Genomic DNA, 13,564 nt, shown 5'->3' on the forward strand with positions numbered 1-13,564 from the left:
CATCCCTCAGAAACCATCCAGCCCTGGGTGAGCCACTGAAGGGCTCCCTCTCCGCAGGAAGCCACTCTTCTGGTAGCTTCTCAAAGAGGGCAGGAGAGGGTTGGTGCAGGCCAGAGGATTCCCTCTCTGGGGTTTCTGAAACCCCACAAAAGTCCCCATTGACTTTCTCAGAGTTGTCCCCCACATCCAGGGCTTAGGGCCAGGCCTGCCTACCCCTCCCCGCTGTGCCCCAGGAGCTGGCCTATGCTCCCTTCCTCCCTCCTCCAAGTGACCCCAGATGGCCCTGCCTCAGACACAGGGTGAGGAAGCCCAAATGACAGCTCCTAGCTGCCAGATGGGCCTCCCCAGGACAGGGCTGACAGCGCCCTGCCACAAATGAGGAGAGCAAGGGAGACTGCACTGGGCAGAGCCCACCATTACCATCAATTCTGCCCAGCGGCCTGGGAGGTGGGGCCGGACCCAGAGCTGGCATGCTCACAACTGGCTGTGGGCTATCCACTGCCCTTTGGAGGCAAAGCGAAGAAGGGTGGACAGCTTACCTTCCTTAGCCTCCTGGAGCTGGGTCCAGGAGAATTAAGAGTTGGCAAGGGCCGCTGAGGTGGGGCATGAATGACACCCTCAAGCCAGGGCCTGCGCCCCTGGGGGCGATGAGAGCAGCCAGCCCCAGGGCAGTGTGTACAGAGCTTGCCAGGGTTAGTTGGGCAAGCAGTGGGTACAGGGCACCCACAGTGGCCTTCCTGTGTCAGCACTGGGGAGAAATGCTGTGATGGGGACACAGGGCAGCTGGGAGCCACAGGACAGCTATGGCCTTTATGGAATGGGCCGCTGGGAGACACAAAGGAGACCTAGGGGCCTGGGTGGGCAGCCCAGGGAGGAATGGCCTTCCTACCCACATAGGGGCTGTGGTGGGGACATGCTGGCTACAGGGACAGTTGGGCCTGCCTAGGCCCCCAGTGGATCACAAGTGCCCCCTCCTGCCTCCACAGATTCATGTTTCTACCCAATCTCCTTCCACCCTCAAATCCCTGAAAAACACACTCTTTCTTGCAAGACACAGAAAGCAGAGATACTGTATAATTCTGTTTATAGAAACTTCCAGAATAAGCAAATCCAAACAGACAGGAAATAGACTAATGGGTGTGAGGGGCTGGCTGCTAATGGACGTGGAGTCTCTTTCAGGAGTGATTCACAACACCGTGAATGTACGCAATACCCCTGTGTGGTGTACTTTCACATGATCACAACGGTGAATTTCACTGTAAGTGAATTTTAGCTTGATCAAAAAAAGTTTTTAGACAAAACACACATCAGGTGCTCCAAGTGTCATGAAAGAAAGGCAAGAAACAACAGCGCCAGGGCAGGGGCTGAGCAGGTCCGATCCCATCTTAGGAGCGGGGAGCCGGGCACCCGGAGTCCTGGGCCCAGAGGAGGGGACCGCAGGGAGCTGGGGCCACACTGCTGCCACATCATCGGATCTGGTGTAGGATGAGGGGACAGAGGAGGAGAGGTGAGCAGAGTGGGGCTGGCTGGGCCTCCAGCCTGCCAGCCCGGCTGGGCTTCCACCCTGCACTCGAGGGCTTCCATACCGTGTACTTGTCCCATTTCTTCTCGGGGTCATAGGGCTCCCAGCGGCTGGCGGGGAAGATGTGCTTGTTTTTCTCGTACCAGCTCCGCAGCACCACCTTGCCTGCATGCGACTGAGGACGGGACGAGGCCCAGATGCTGCTGCTCAGGGCCGCTGGATGCCCGAGCCCTCCTCCCCGCCCAGGTGGGCCCCAAGCATACCTCATCCTTCTCCACAGTGGCGTCGCTGAGCAGCCGCACATCATCATGAACGTCAAAATTGAAGAGGGGCCCTGCAGGGACAAGGGTCCAGGCCTCCCTCTCAGCTGCCACCCTACAACAGGGGCAAGCTCGGGGAGGAGGGCGCAGCCAGGCGCACTCACCACTTTTCCCTCGAGCCTTGGTGACGATGAAGTCATAGAAGCTGTGGTGCTACAAGCCGAGCACAGGAAAGTGACAGCAAGTGACTCATTTCGGTGTCTTGCAGCTACCTGCCTGCAAGCCCGGCTCCGACCCTGCTCACCTGAGCCAAAGACCCTGAGCAGAAGGGGCCCCCTCGAACTCCCTGGGTGCACCAAAGCCTGAGACCCTCCCTACCACCCCACCTAGGGCTGCAAGGACACAGAAGGGACTAACGTGAGGTATGATTAAGTCCTCCTTGATGTACATGAGCTGCTCCACCCCTGCCGATCTGAGGAAGAAAAGACGAGGAAGCCGCTGGCCAAGGATACCAGACACCAGAGCCGGAGGCCTACGAGGCTAGCAGGCAGCCCAGGCCAGAAGGCGCTTCCTACCCCAGCTCCCCATGGGGAGAGGGATGGAAAAAGGGGCCTGAACTCCTTTCTCGGGAGCGCAGTGCCCAGCATTCTGCAAGCAGGAGCTGCCACTTGGGGGTCCCAGGTGCCAGGCTGAGGCTGCAGAATCTGGTGCACACGCTCACATGTACTCACATGCCCACACAGCCCCACCTGAGTTCGCTGAAGTCTTTGCGCAGGATCTCAAGTGCCTTCTGCAGGAATTGCTGCATTGTGTTGCCCTTCTTCATCTGTGTGAACAGGCATGCGGGAAACCAAGGGGTTGGGAAAGGAGGATGGAAGCCCAGAGAGGGGCCCTCGAGATGGCAGGCACCCCGGAACACTCACTGCCCTCTTCCCTGCTCCCCCCAGGCCACTCATGCCAAGGGGTCTGTGGGCTTTGTCAGGACTGAGTTTCTTCCCACTGGAAGGCTGGGCTCAAGAGCAAGGGAAATGGGGTGCAGGCCTCACATCGCCTACCTTGACTGTGCGCCGGTGCCCAGAGCCATCCCAGTAACTGAAGGTGATCTCAATCTCCTCACCTACAAGACAGACCTGCTGCTTGGCCTCCAGACCCCTGCCAGCTCCCTGGGGCTCAGGGCACTGCCCAGAGCAGCATTCATAGGAAAGCAGGCACGGCCCCTGCCCCAGGCTACACACGCGTCCCACTCCAGGAGCTCTCACTCTTAATCTTCTCTTGCTTGGCTTCCCACTCTTGCCGTAGCTCCTCCCGGAGCCGATTCTCCTCCTCCTGGAAGAGAAATGGGCAAAGCAGGGAGGCCCAGGGCTGCTCAGGGGGCACACGTGGCCCCTGCTTCCTGACTGAAAGCCTCTGCCAGGGTCATGCCGCCTTTACCTCCCGGTCTCGGTCAGGCAAGAAACTTGTGTCCACATCTGGGTTCTTCCCCATTTTCCTCTTCTTTGTGGTGATCTCTGGAGCAAAAGAAGACACAAGAAGTCAACAGTATGATGGCCCTTGCCTCAGGAGGACAACTGTATCACCTCTATCAATTGTCAGAGGAAGGACGTCATGCCATGTCACATAACCTCTGGAAAAATCCACAGCACCGTCATGAAAGAACAAGAGTACAGAAGGCCAAGAATGTCTTCACAGGATTATGAAGATGCTTTTGACCTCGTGGACCTCTCCAAAGGGTCTCAGAAACCCTAGCGTCATTAGATCATTCTTTGAGAACCGCTGACCTAGAAGATGAGCCCATACTCCAGGGCAAGGGTTCCAGAGCCTGGATAACTTACAAAAATTCCACACTGGGGACTTCCCTGGTGGTCCAGTGGCTACGACTCCATGCTCCCAATACAAGGGGCCTAGGTTCAACTGTGGTCAGGGAACTAGATTTCACATGCCACAACTAAGTTTGCATGGCACAGCTAAGAGTTCACAAGCTGCAACTACAGATCCCATAAGAAAGATCCAGTGTAGCCAAATAAATATTTTAAAACATTCTACACTGGCTACCGACGGCCAGGCCCCCAAAACAAAATCTCCAGGGGGAGGGGAAGCACCCACAAAGCCCCAATGACACAGTGAGGTTGAAAGCCTCCTTCTAGACCTGTGCTGTCCCAAAGGTAGCCTCTGCCACACAGATGCAGCTAACACCCAATACAACTGACCTGCCAATGGGAATGTTTTAGGCACCAAATACTTAATGTTACTAAATAGTACAAAGACTATCCCAGGGTTTCCCCCAAGAAGCTGGCAGGCTCTTCATTCTTTTTCCTGACAGCACTGGCTGCTCGGCTCAAAGCTGTCCCTGTGCCAACCCCTGCCTCGGTTCTACCATACGGATCCCAGACCGTTAGGCTTTCTAACCACCCACTGGCTCCAGGCCTGCAGCTGCACCCTCCCTAGTCCTAAAATGTGTGCACTCCCACCAGCTCCACTTCTGGGCACACTCATCTCTCAACTCTACATGCCTCCTGACTCCCCACATCTCTGGGTGCTAATGAAATTCCCCTCACCCTGAAGGTCCAACTCAAATCATCCCCTCTCCCCTGGCCCCAGTGAGCTGCTCTGTCCAATTAGCAGCCACTTAATGTCTGTGGTTGTGTCAATTTACACTGAAATTATTCAAACACAATTAACAGTTTGGTGCCCCAGTCACATGAGCCTCACACCCCGCCCAGGGACTGCACACCCGGTTCCCATTCAGTCTGCCACCAGAAAGCAAGCCCTCCACTGAGCTTTGCCACGGTGAAGACTTGGCTCTCTCTCTCCCCTGCTCCAGCTTCTGAGGTTCAAGGCCCCAAATGTGGTGAGCAGTCAAGGTTGTTGGTGGATGTGCTTCTTCACTCGAGACCCAGTATCAAGGACAGAGCTCTGCCTGCTGAACCCATACCCACCCTGCCCTCACCTTCCCTTTCCAGCTCCTCCTCGTCCACAGCCACCTCCTCCTCCTCCTCGCCTGCCTCCTCTTCTTCCTCCAGGGTGAAGGACAAGCTGGAGATCTTCCGCTTGGCCTCCTTCTTGCGCTCCTTTTCTCGCAGCTTCTCCAGCTTCCTGCCAAGGCATAGGGGGCTACCATGCATGTCCCCACTCCTAAGGCCCATTTCCCGACCCAGAGCTACCTGTGTGCTCAGTGCAGGGCAGGTCCCAGGCAGTGCAGACCCAGAGTCCTACTGCCCTGGGTCCCTTCAAGTTCACCAGCAGGGCTCTGACCCCCCCCCCCCCCCCCGGCTTCCATAAGCAGGAATGGCCTCACCCGCCCTCAAACACGAGCTCCATCTGGAGGGGAGGACCCACAGCTGCAGCTCCTTTGACTGCTCCTTCTTGGCGAGTTGCTTCTCCCGCTCCTTCACCAGCGCCTCCTGCTTAGCCTTCATGTCGTTCAGGGTCACAAGACCTGCGAGTTAAGGAGACAGGGGGGTGAAAGGCGGTCACGCAGAGCGAACCATGCAGCAGGCCTCAGGCCGGGAGTGGGGGCACGAATGCTTTGCGTACCCACAGTGCTGGACTTGAGCTCGGCCTCCACGGCATCGTAGTGCGCAGAGAACTTCTTGTCAATGTTGGACTTCATTATGTTCTCCTGTCCGGGAGGCAGAGCAGGGATGATGGCCACCTGCCACCCCACCGTGGAAGTGGGGACCTGGGTTCTCATCCCAAATGGGTCCTTAGACTATGATGTGGCTTTGGAAAAGACATGGCCCCTTTGCCTGATGGAGGGTCCCACGGGGCTGTAAGAGGCTCTTCCAAGTGCCCAGGCAGCCAAGTGGGGTGGTTTCCCTGCACTGTTCTGGTCCGTCCACATATCCTGCTCACTCAGTAGCCTGGATGCGTGGGTCCTACCTGCCTTTGGTGTTTTTCACACTCAGCTCTTGAGCTGAAGCTCTGGAGACCCAAGGCAAGGAATGACAAGAAAAAGTGGAGAGCAGCTGGGGGCCTAGACCCTCACTGAGCAGTGTGGCTCCCTCATGAGGCCCCCTCGCTCCAGGCCTGCCCCATTCCACTGCATACCACTGTATGGACCTCCACAGAGAGATGAACCTGTCTGGCCACACAGCAACAGCCGGGTTGGGGTTTGAGTGTAAACTGAGGCAGCAGTCGGGCCTCAGCGTGCAGCCACTTCTCAGCTGCCACGGGACCCAAGGCCCCCAAAGACCTAAGTGGGGTGGCCCATCACCAGCGGCCACTCACAGAAGCCCTTAGTGACCCGTTAGCACCTAGGACCCTCCTGCCTGCCTCTGTTAGTTGAAACGGGTTCAGTGGCCAGCAGAGTGATTGGGGCCCCGCCCTTCCTGATAGCCACTGAACCCAGGCAGAGGCCTGACTCTCGGGGCTGAGGGGTCAGAGAGACAGGAGGATGCTGTCTCAATCGCCCCAACTGCCACACATGGAACCATTTAATGTGGCTCCTTCCTGTTGCAGGCCCGTCACAATCTAGCTCGACTCAGCCTTCTGGGCCCATTTTACAGAGGAGCAGACTGTCGCCGGCCCGCTTCCGCCCCTTGTTGGAGATCGGCGAGCAACGTTCCCACCCCAACCCGCCGCCCGCACTCAGTCCCGTCGCCCAGGGTCGCGCGGGGTCCCGGGGAGTCAGGGCGGAGGTTCGAGCGCCTGCTCTGAGGGGCCCGGCCCGGCCCGCACCTCAGCAATCCTCTGCTTCATCTGCTCCATCTGCTCGCGCTGCTTCTCCCGTTTCTTCATGAGGTGCATGGCGCGGCCCGCCTCGCTGGCGGCACCCTTGTACTGAGCCATGGCGGCGGCGGCGGCGGCGACGGCGATGGGACTGGCTGGGTCTCCGGAGCTGAAGCGGCTGTGGAGACAGCGGCTCGGTTCGCTGACGCCCGCGCCGTGACGTCAATCACCAGGGGTCAAGTAGCCGCATCGCCCCGCCCCTCCCAGACACGTGATCACCGGTAGCCCCGCCCCATAGTGGCCCAGCCCCGCCGGCCCTTGGAGGCTGGACTATCCCGCTCTTCCTAGCTTCCCTATCAGTTTCATAACAATAAGCCCCGGCCTGAGGCTGGGTCCCCAGTCCTACTTCCTTCTGTTGACCCCAAGGCTGCCCCCACCCCGGACCCTTCACTTCTTCAGTGTTTATCTCAGTCTAAGGGTAGATCCCCTCAGTCCCCTTGCTGCCTCCCTGCCTGAAGCCCCTCTGGTTACTTCTGCTTCCTTGATTTTGACTCCTCTCCCAGGACTGGGCCCCAGTCATGTTTCCCCAGGCCACGAGACTGGGCCTGAGTCCCCTCTGCCTCCTCCTCCTTCTTGGCCTGAAGGTAGGGGCCCTGTGCCTCTGCTTCTGCCACTTCAACCCTCACCCCAGGCCGGACCCGTCTCCCATTTCCCTCATGTTGACCCCCAAGGGTTGGAGTCCTGGTGTCAGTACTAGCTCAGTGTGTGGCCTTGGGCAGGGTGATGTGACCTGCTCCCTTCAGTTCAGGAGCTCTGCAATTCCCTGATGACGGAAGTCACCTTTTATAGCCATCAGCAACAAAGCTAAACGTGCAGTCCCAAGCCTGTGTAGGAGAGCAGGGCAGCCCAGGGAGCCAAGGCCCTGGCCTGACAACAGCTTTGAGAAGAAAAAACTAAAGATCTAGGCTCAGATTTCAACACAGTTTTATTGGGAGAGTTTGTTTTCTGTGAAATACACTAGAGGATGGGGAAAGGGACACATTCACTTTGCAAGATAAGGATTTCCCACCACTAATGGGAAGGAATAGGGGCGGGCAGGGCACAGGGGATTTGGATCCATTTTCCCACCTCCTTCTGCTTTGTTCACAAGTCTTTTCTCTCTCAGCCAGTACCAGTGGACACGAAGACAAGAAACAAAAACAAGATCAACCTCCAACGGGGCCACACCCAAGCCCTCTCCCTTCCCAAGCTGCGCCAGGGTTGCCAGGGTCAGGCGAGCCCGGCCAGGGTAGCTGTTCCACAGCCCTAGGGCACATCGCGAGGCTGCAGGGGACAGGGCTCCCTTCTCACACAGGGTGGGCCAAAGTTAATAAATTAGAATAAATTATGGGGGTGGACTAGGGAAGGGAATGTAACTTTGTGCTGGGAGGGCCCCTTCTTTCCAACACACTAGAGTTGGTGGGGGGAGGCAGGGGGCATCTCCAAAGGCCACTACAGTAGGGGGTAAGAGCAACGGGGGCAGAAGTCAGCTTTCCTCCATGTTCTTCCCAAACAGAGCAGAAGAATTAGGGGTGGGGGGAAGATACACACACAAGGAGAGGAACCCCCTTTTCCCAGGATAAGGAAGGGCCAAGAAGGAGGATACTAACCAACCCCCCCCCCCCCGTCTCCCAAACCATCACTAAGGTTAAGGATTTGGTCAGTGAATCAATGAGGTGGGTGACAGGAATGTGGTAGGGGAAGCAGAAGATGCTGGAAACGGGGACGCCCAGCCACACCCGTCTCCCCGGCCTTCAAGAACAGACTCAGGTTGGGGGAGAGGGCACCAGGGGTTGGGCTAGGAGTCAGCCATCACTGGTCAGCTTCCCCAAAGACATCATTCTGTTTGCGCTTCATGTTCTCAAAGTCAAAGGCGGAGCCTGCCATGCGCTTGTAGATGTCTTTGATGTCATTGCAGGTTGTCTCAAAGTGTGTGGTGGCGTCGTAGGAGCAGGAACAGAACACCTGGAAACAGCCAGCACCCAGGGCCCAAGGTGAGCGGGACAGGGGCCCTGGGCTGGCAGCCAGGAGCCAGGGCTGGGACAGGCTGCTTACCTGGCTCTCGGAACCGTCATCGATGGGCTCATACAAGTCACTGATGGCCACAAACCTGAGGGGCAGATGGAGAAACTGAAACAGGTCTCAGGATCAGCTTTGCCCTCCCTGATGTCCGCCCTCTGGCTCCCAGGCTGCCTTCCTCCCCCCAGCTCCAGCCCCAGCCCCCCAGCCCCTCACTTCTGGTCAATGGGCTCCAGCAGCTCCAGGGCCGGCTCAACCTCCTTTTCAGGATCTGTGGTCTCCACTGTGGTGCTGGCAATGGCAATGTACTTGCCCTGCGCGGCCACGTTGTGTGCGTAGGAGATCATGCACACGTAGATGTCTGCCCACAAGAAGGCCTCTGTTAGCAGGGGCACGTGGGAGGCTCCTGGGGGCCAAGCTCAACTTGGGCCCTCCTGCCCCTGCCCAGCCCTGCAGAGCTGGCCACATCCCAGCAGCCACCCTTGTGGAGAGGAAGCATCCCTTCCTAGGGCCTCAAGGCACAGGGATCGTGATGTGGATCCCTGCTCTTCCGTGGAAGGATCGGGCAGAGAGCCAGCCCATGGGCTGGTGGGGGAGGGTGGCAAGACAGGGCTACCCCGAAGAAGAGAACACACTGGAGGAAGTCGCATGGGGCTTGGCCTACCTGACTTCCTGTTGACCTGGTTCTGGGGGATGATGATTTGGCAGGAGTTGGCATCGTTGGTATTCTTGATCGGGTGGCTGAGGATGCAGATGATACGGATAACCTGGCCAGCCTTCCTCACGCGGTCGGGAACATAGCTGGGGTCACAGATCAGCTGCTTGCAGCGGGCTACCTGTGAAAGCACCAGAAAGCCTTGGCCCTAGGCGACCCCCCCTCGATGTCTGAGAGCCATGACGCCCAGGGAGGGCTGGCAGCTCTGGCAGGTGGGCCACTCCCCAGAGCTGTCACCATCACCCTGCCCACAGCATACATTCTCCTGCACCTTGGGAAGGTGGGCCCTCAACCACAGCTGTCTGCTGACAGCAGTGACTATCGTCTTCCTCTGGAGCCCTGGTCCCCAGGCTGAGGTGCCCAGCTGAGCTGCAGGAGCTCCAGCAGAGCTAGGGTGACCGGGAAGTGTGTCTCAAAGGACGGGCCAAGCCCCGCCCAGACCAGCGTGCCTGTGCAGCAGGAAGGCTCACCTCGCCCTCGGACTTCACACCCACCACCTTGCCATTCTCCATGATGATGTCGTCCACCGGTTTGTTCAGCATGTACGTCCCCCCGTAGATGGCACTCAATCTACAGTGGGGAGAGGGACCATGAGGGTGCCTCCTGGGAGACATGGGGACCAGCGCTACTGCACGCCCTGACTCCAGCAGTACAGGGCATGGAGAAGGTGGCCTCAGGCAGGCAGAGCTCAGGAGACCCGGGGGCTCTTTCAAGCTCTGTCACTGCCAGGACCTCAAGACTGAACCTGGAGGGGTTCCTCCTCTCTAGACTTATTGCCAGAAATTTCCAGCAAAGGGCTAGTGTGAGGGTGGCTCCTCAGGGAAACGTCCCAGGGAACAGAATGAATGGCTTTGGAGAATCCGACCGGAGGTTTCGAGGTTTCAAGGCCACAGGCCCAGTCCTCGTGCCATCTGACTCCAGCGAGGAGCCAAGCAAGGCCCATCTGTGGTCCTTCATCTCTGCACTTCAGTGCCCCCACTGGGCTGCTATCACCCGAGGATGGCAAGAAGTAAACTAAGTCCACAGTGGAAAAATAACAAAACACAGTGGAGATGCCCAAGAGGGCCCTTTCCATTGTTGGCCTCAGCCTTCTCCACTGCCAACTGACAGAAGCCATGCCCTCACCTTGCAAAGCCTTGGGGCAGCTCGCCAAGGCCATAGAGTGGGTACAGATACGGGCTCTTGCCATACCGAGCCAGGGACTCGCTGTACAACTTGATGCGGTTGATGGTCTCAAGACATGGCTCGTCCAGGTAGCTGGGGGAAATAGGGTCAGAAGAGGCTCCAAGAGCAGAAGGTCCAGTGCACCCCCACCCCAGCATCAGGCCAGCCCTCCCACCCTTGCAGGCCTGGGAAAGGCCATGGGTCAAACGCAGGCAAGGGACAGAAAAGGCGACAGGTGAGTGAGACCAGAGCTGAGTACAGGAGGTAGGCAGGGTGACCCAAGGGAGCAGCAGGCAGGAGCGGGGAGGGCGTGGGCCAGCTAAGGGGTTGTCTGCCATGCCAGTTTCCCCTCACTCATCAGTGCGGTAGAGCGCCAGGGCATGGCCAGTGAAGTCAATGACATCCTGGCCCAAGTCGAACTTCCGGTAGACATCACGCATGCTGGTGTTCTGGGGATCGACGCCCTCAAAGGTCTTGGGGTCGTTCTCATCAAAGTTTGCCACGAACACCAGGAACTTGCGGAAGCGCCGTTTCTCAAACATGCCCATCAGGTCTGCGAGGGCCACATGCAAAGTACCACTGAGGTGTGGGCCGTGAACCTCTCCACCTGCCAGGCAGGCAGAGCAAGCAGGCGCCCTAATTCCCAGCAGAGTTCTCTTGCCAACCACTGTGTGATTTTCAATTAACCCCTCTGTGCTTCTTGGCCTGTTTCCTCAACTGTACCAAGAGTGAGTCTGGCTGGACAGCCTCTGAGGGCCCTCCGGGCTCTGACACTTGGGGATGTTTCACTGATCAGGTGAAGCCCCTGTCAAAAGCTGAAATCTGTCCAGAACAACATATTCCCTTCACACTTGGACTCCTCTCCTGGCAACCAGTGGGTGCACACAGCGGGATGACAGAGCAAGGGGCTTTTGGTACTGCACAAGAAACATGACCTGCAGCAAGGGCCACCCCGCTCTTGATAGCTGTCCCCGCTTTCCACCCACCCGACTCCCTGGTTCACAGGACCCACACTCACTGGAAGCCAAGGCTTCAGTCTCGGTAGATGGTACTTTGTAAATCTTGCCCCCCTTGTAGACAAAGCTGCCCTCCACCACCTTGAAGTCCAGGTAGCGTGTCACCTCTGTATACAGTAGCATCTTCACGAGCTGCCCTGCAGAGTGGCGTGAGCAAGGCAACAAGGTCAGTGTGGCTCCCTTCACAAGCTTGAGCTGGTCTGTCTGCCCCTGGTCTGCAGTCTGACCCTTTTCTGCTCGTCCCAATCATCCCGCCCCCCACAATACCTCCTTCATCTCCCTCACCATTGGCCATGAGGAATTTAGGGATCAAGTCAACGTTCCAGTCTCGGCCCCGGCCCATTGTTTCAGGGGGCCCCTCCAGCAACTGAAAACGCTTATACAGCTGTGGGCAGGGGAGAGGGAAGAGAGAGAGACAGAGAGATGCATCTCAAGGAACTCCCTCCCGCCCCCGCCCCCCACCCAGAAAGCCTGGGGAGCTGCTTCATTCAGCCCCCCATGCAAGAGGTTAATGAGGGACAGGCCCGGGCCGGAGCAGCCTACCTCCTCCAAGGGGGTGATGGAGGAGCTCTCGCCCCCATAGTAGGGGTTCCGGTCCATGTGCAGCACCTTCTTCCCGTTCACAGACATGATACCCGACAGGATACATTCCTGAGCGAGGGGCAATGTTCACTGCACTCCCATCTGCCCACATTCCCACCAGCAGCCCTGACCATGTTCCCCACTCCAACCCTGAGGGGAGAGTCAACCTGAAGGGCCTCTGCCTCAACACACAGCTCCTTGCATCTGTGGCTGGTCGCTTTGCCTAAAATTGGGGCCGGGGTGGGGGGAGGCGCTTCATTTAACCACGGTTTCGTTTTATAACCTTGCTGGGCAAAAAGGTGAACAAGGAAGAGGGTATCCAGTAGGCACATGGATGGTCTTCAAGCAACCAAGATGCCAAGAAAATCACTTATAGACTTAGAAGCCCACAAAAAGGCAGATAAAACACAGGAATCGCCTAGCTGGACAAGCAAAGGACCCGAAAGGGAAGTAAAGAAAGGCTTAGCATGGTGCCAAAATCCGAGGCCCCACCCTGGGCCGCTTTCCTCAAAGAGAAGCCCCTGACCCAGAGCCATCCCAGCCACAGTAGGGGCTTCCACACCCAACTGTGGGAGAGGCGTCTCTCAGGGAGGCAGTCCAACAGGGTTCGGGGGAGGGTAAACACCCTCACCAGTCACTGTCACCAACCCAAGGACAAAGGCTGCAAATACGTCTCAGCCCCGAGGTCTCCATGGGAAACCGGGGTGGGGTAGCAGGAATGTGGTCACGGTCTTCACCGCGGCTCCTTCTGGAACATTCCCTGGGTCCTCGGGCCCCCTGAGAACCTGGGGAGGCAGGATGAAAGCCCACCCTGCCGAGCTCCCCCCAGCCCCGACCTGACCGGAGGTCCACGGAGGTACCACGACATCCCCGCCAGAATGAGCGCAAAATGAGAGGGGATGTTAAGCTGGTCCTGGGTAGGGGCCGGGGGTCGGGCCCGGGGAATTGGTCAAGAGAGACATACAGAAAAGGGGCCGCTTCTTGGGAGACCGACCATGACAGGGATGGAGGCCGCATCACGGGGGTTGGGCACGGGCTGTCTTTTCGGGGACCGAACAGCGCCGCACCAGCACTGAGGGGAGGATGCGGCCGGGGGCTGCAGCATCCCAGGGAAGAGGAGAGGCGGCGCCCTGGACGTTGGAAGCCGCACTTACGGTGAGTCCGGTCCCCAGTACGATCACGTCGTATTCCTCGTCCATGGTCAGGCCTCGGTGTCAGCGCCCGTCGGCTCCTCCTCCTCCTCCGCCACAGCCGCCGCCGCCTCGGCCGCCGCCGCCGCCGCCGCCGCAGCCGCCGCAGTGGACCAAAGATGGCGGCGCGCCGGCGCCTCTCGACCCCTCCGCCACGTCAAAGAGTCCCGGCCCCTCCCCTCCGCCGCCGCCGCGCCGACCGGGGGCCCCTGCTGTCCCCGCTTGCCTCCCGGGGAGGGTTGCTGGGGCCCGGGCTCTTAGCACTCGCGCCACTCGGCGGGCCGCGCCGCCTCGCCGAGGGCCTCGAAAAGAGGGCGGTGAGGCGGGGCGGGGCGGCCTGGCAGACGGTGCTGAGGCCCGCCAGGGATCCGTGCGCGAGAGCCGCGCGC

General features: G+C 58.7%; 2 protein-coding genes across 2 annotated transcripts; both read right to left on the reverse strand.

Moving 5' to 3' along the window:
• Positions 1-1,067: 1,067 nt before the first annotated feature.
• FAM50A (family with sequence similarity 50 member A) lies at positions 1,068-6,673 on the reverse strand. The gene is made up of 13 exons (XM_061136381.1): positions 6,460-6,673; positions 5,317-5,401; positions 5,119-5,218; positions 4,730-4,875; positions 3,214-3,290; positions 3,042-3,108; positions 2,838-2,899; positions 2,532-2,608; positions 2,200-2,254; positions 1,947-1,995; positions 1,786-1,856; positions 1,587-1,697; positions 1,068-1,475 (listed from the first exon to the last, which is right to left on the reverse strand). Exons 1-13 carry the CDS (start codon positions 6,568-6,570, stop codon positions 1,467-1,469), a joined length of 1,020 nt encoding a protein of 339 aa, XP_060992364.1. The 5' UTR covers positions 6,571-6,673; the 3' UTR covers positions 1,068-1,466.
• A 744-nt stretch (positions 6,674-7,417) lies between these two features.
• Positions 7,418-13,294, reverse strand: GDI1 (GDP dissociation inhibitor 1). Its single transcript, XM_061136178.1, has 11 exons — positions 13,140-13,294; positions 11,947-12,054; positions 11,689-11,788; positions 11,406-11,540; positions 10,742-10,940; positions 10,349-10,480; positions 9,694-9,793; positions 9,173-9,344; positions 8,725-8,869; positions 8,545-8,599; positions 7,418-8,454 (listed from the first exon to the last, which is right to left on the reverse strand). Exons 1-11 carry the CDS (start codon positions 13,182-13,184, stop codon positions 8,302-8,304), a joined length of 1,344 nt encoding a protein of 447 aa, XP_060992161.1. The 5' UTR covers positions 13,185-13,294; the 3' UTR covers positions 7,418-8,301.
• Between the last annotated feature and the right edge of the window lie 270 nt (positions 13,295-13,564).

Source organism: Dama dama, chromosome X (genome assembly GCF_033118175.1).
Source record: "Dama dama isolate Ldn47 chromosome X, ASM3311817v1, whole genome shotgun sequence".
NCBI lineage: Eukaryota > Metazoa > Chordata > Mammalia > Artiodactyla > Cervidae > Dama > Dama dama.

Excerpts from the sequence above, each read along its gene's own strand:
- FAM50A (XM_061136381.1), bottom strand. The coding sequence starts at position 6,570 with ATGGCTCAGTACAAGGGTGCCGCCAGCGAGGCGGGCCGCGCCATGCAC. Across the intron at positions 2,255-2,531 it reads AAAGACTTCAGCGAACTCAG|ATCGGCAGGGGTGGAGCAGC; the intron begins GTGGGGCTGTGT and ends TTTCTTCCTCAG. Across the intron at positions 1,996-2,199 it reads AGGACTTAATCATACCTCAC|CACCACAGCTTCTATGACTT; the intron begins GTTAGTCCCTTC and ends CTCGGCTTGTAG.
- GDI1 (XM_061136178.1), bottom strand. The coding sequence starts at position 13,184 with ATGGACGAGGAATACGACGTGATCGTACTGGGGACCGGACTCACC. Across the intron at positions 11,789-11,946 it reads CCATCACCCCCTTGGAGGAG|CTGTATAAGCGTTTTCAGTT; the intron begins GTAGGCTGCTCC and ends CCCTGCCCACAG. Across the intron at positions 8,870-9,172 it reads CCAGGTCAACAGGAAGTCAG|ACATCTACGTGTGCATGATC; the intron begins GTAGGCCAAGCC and ends TCTTGTGGGCAG.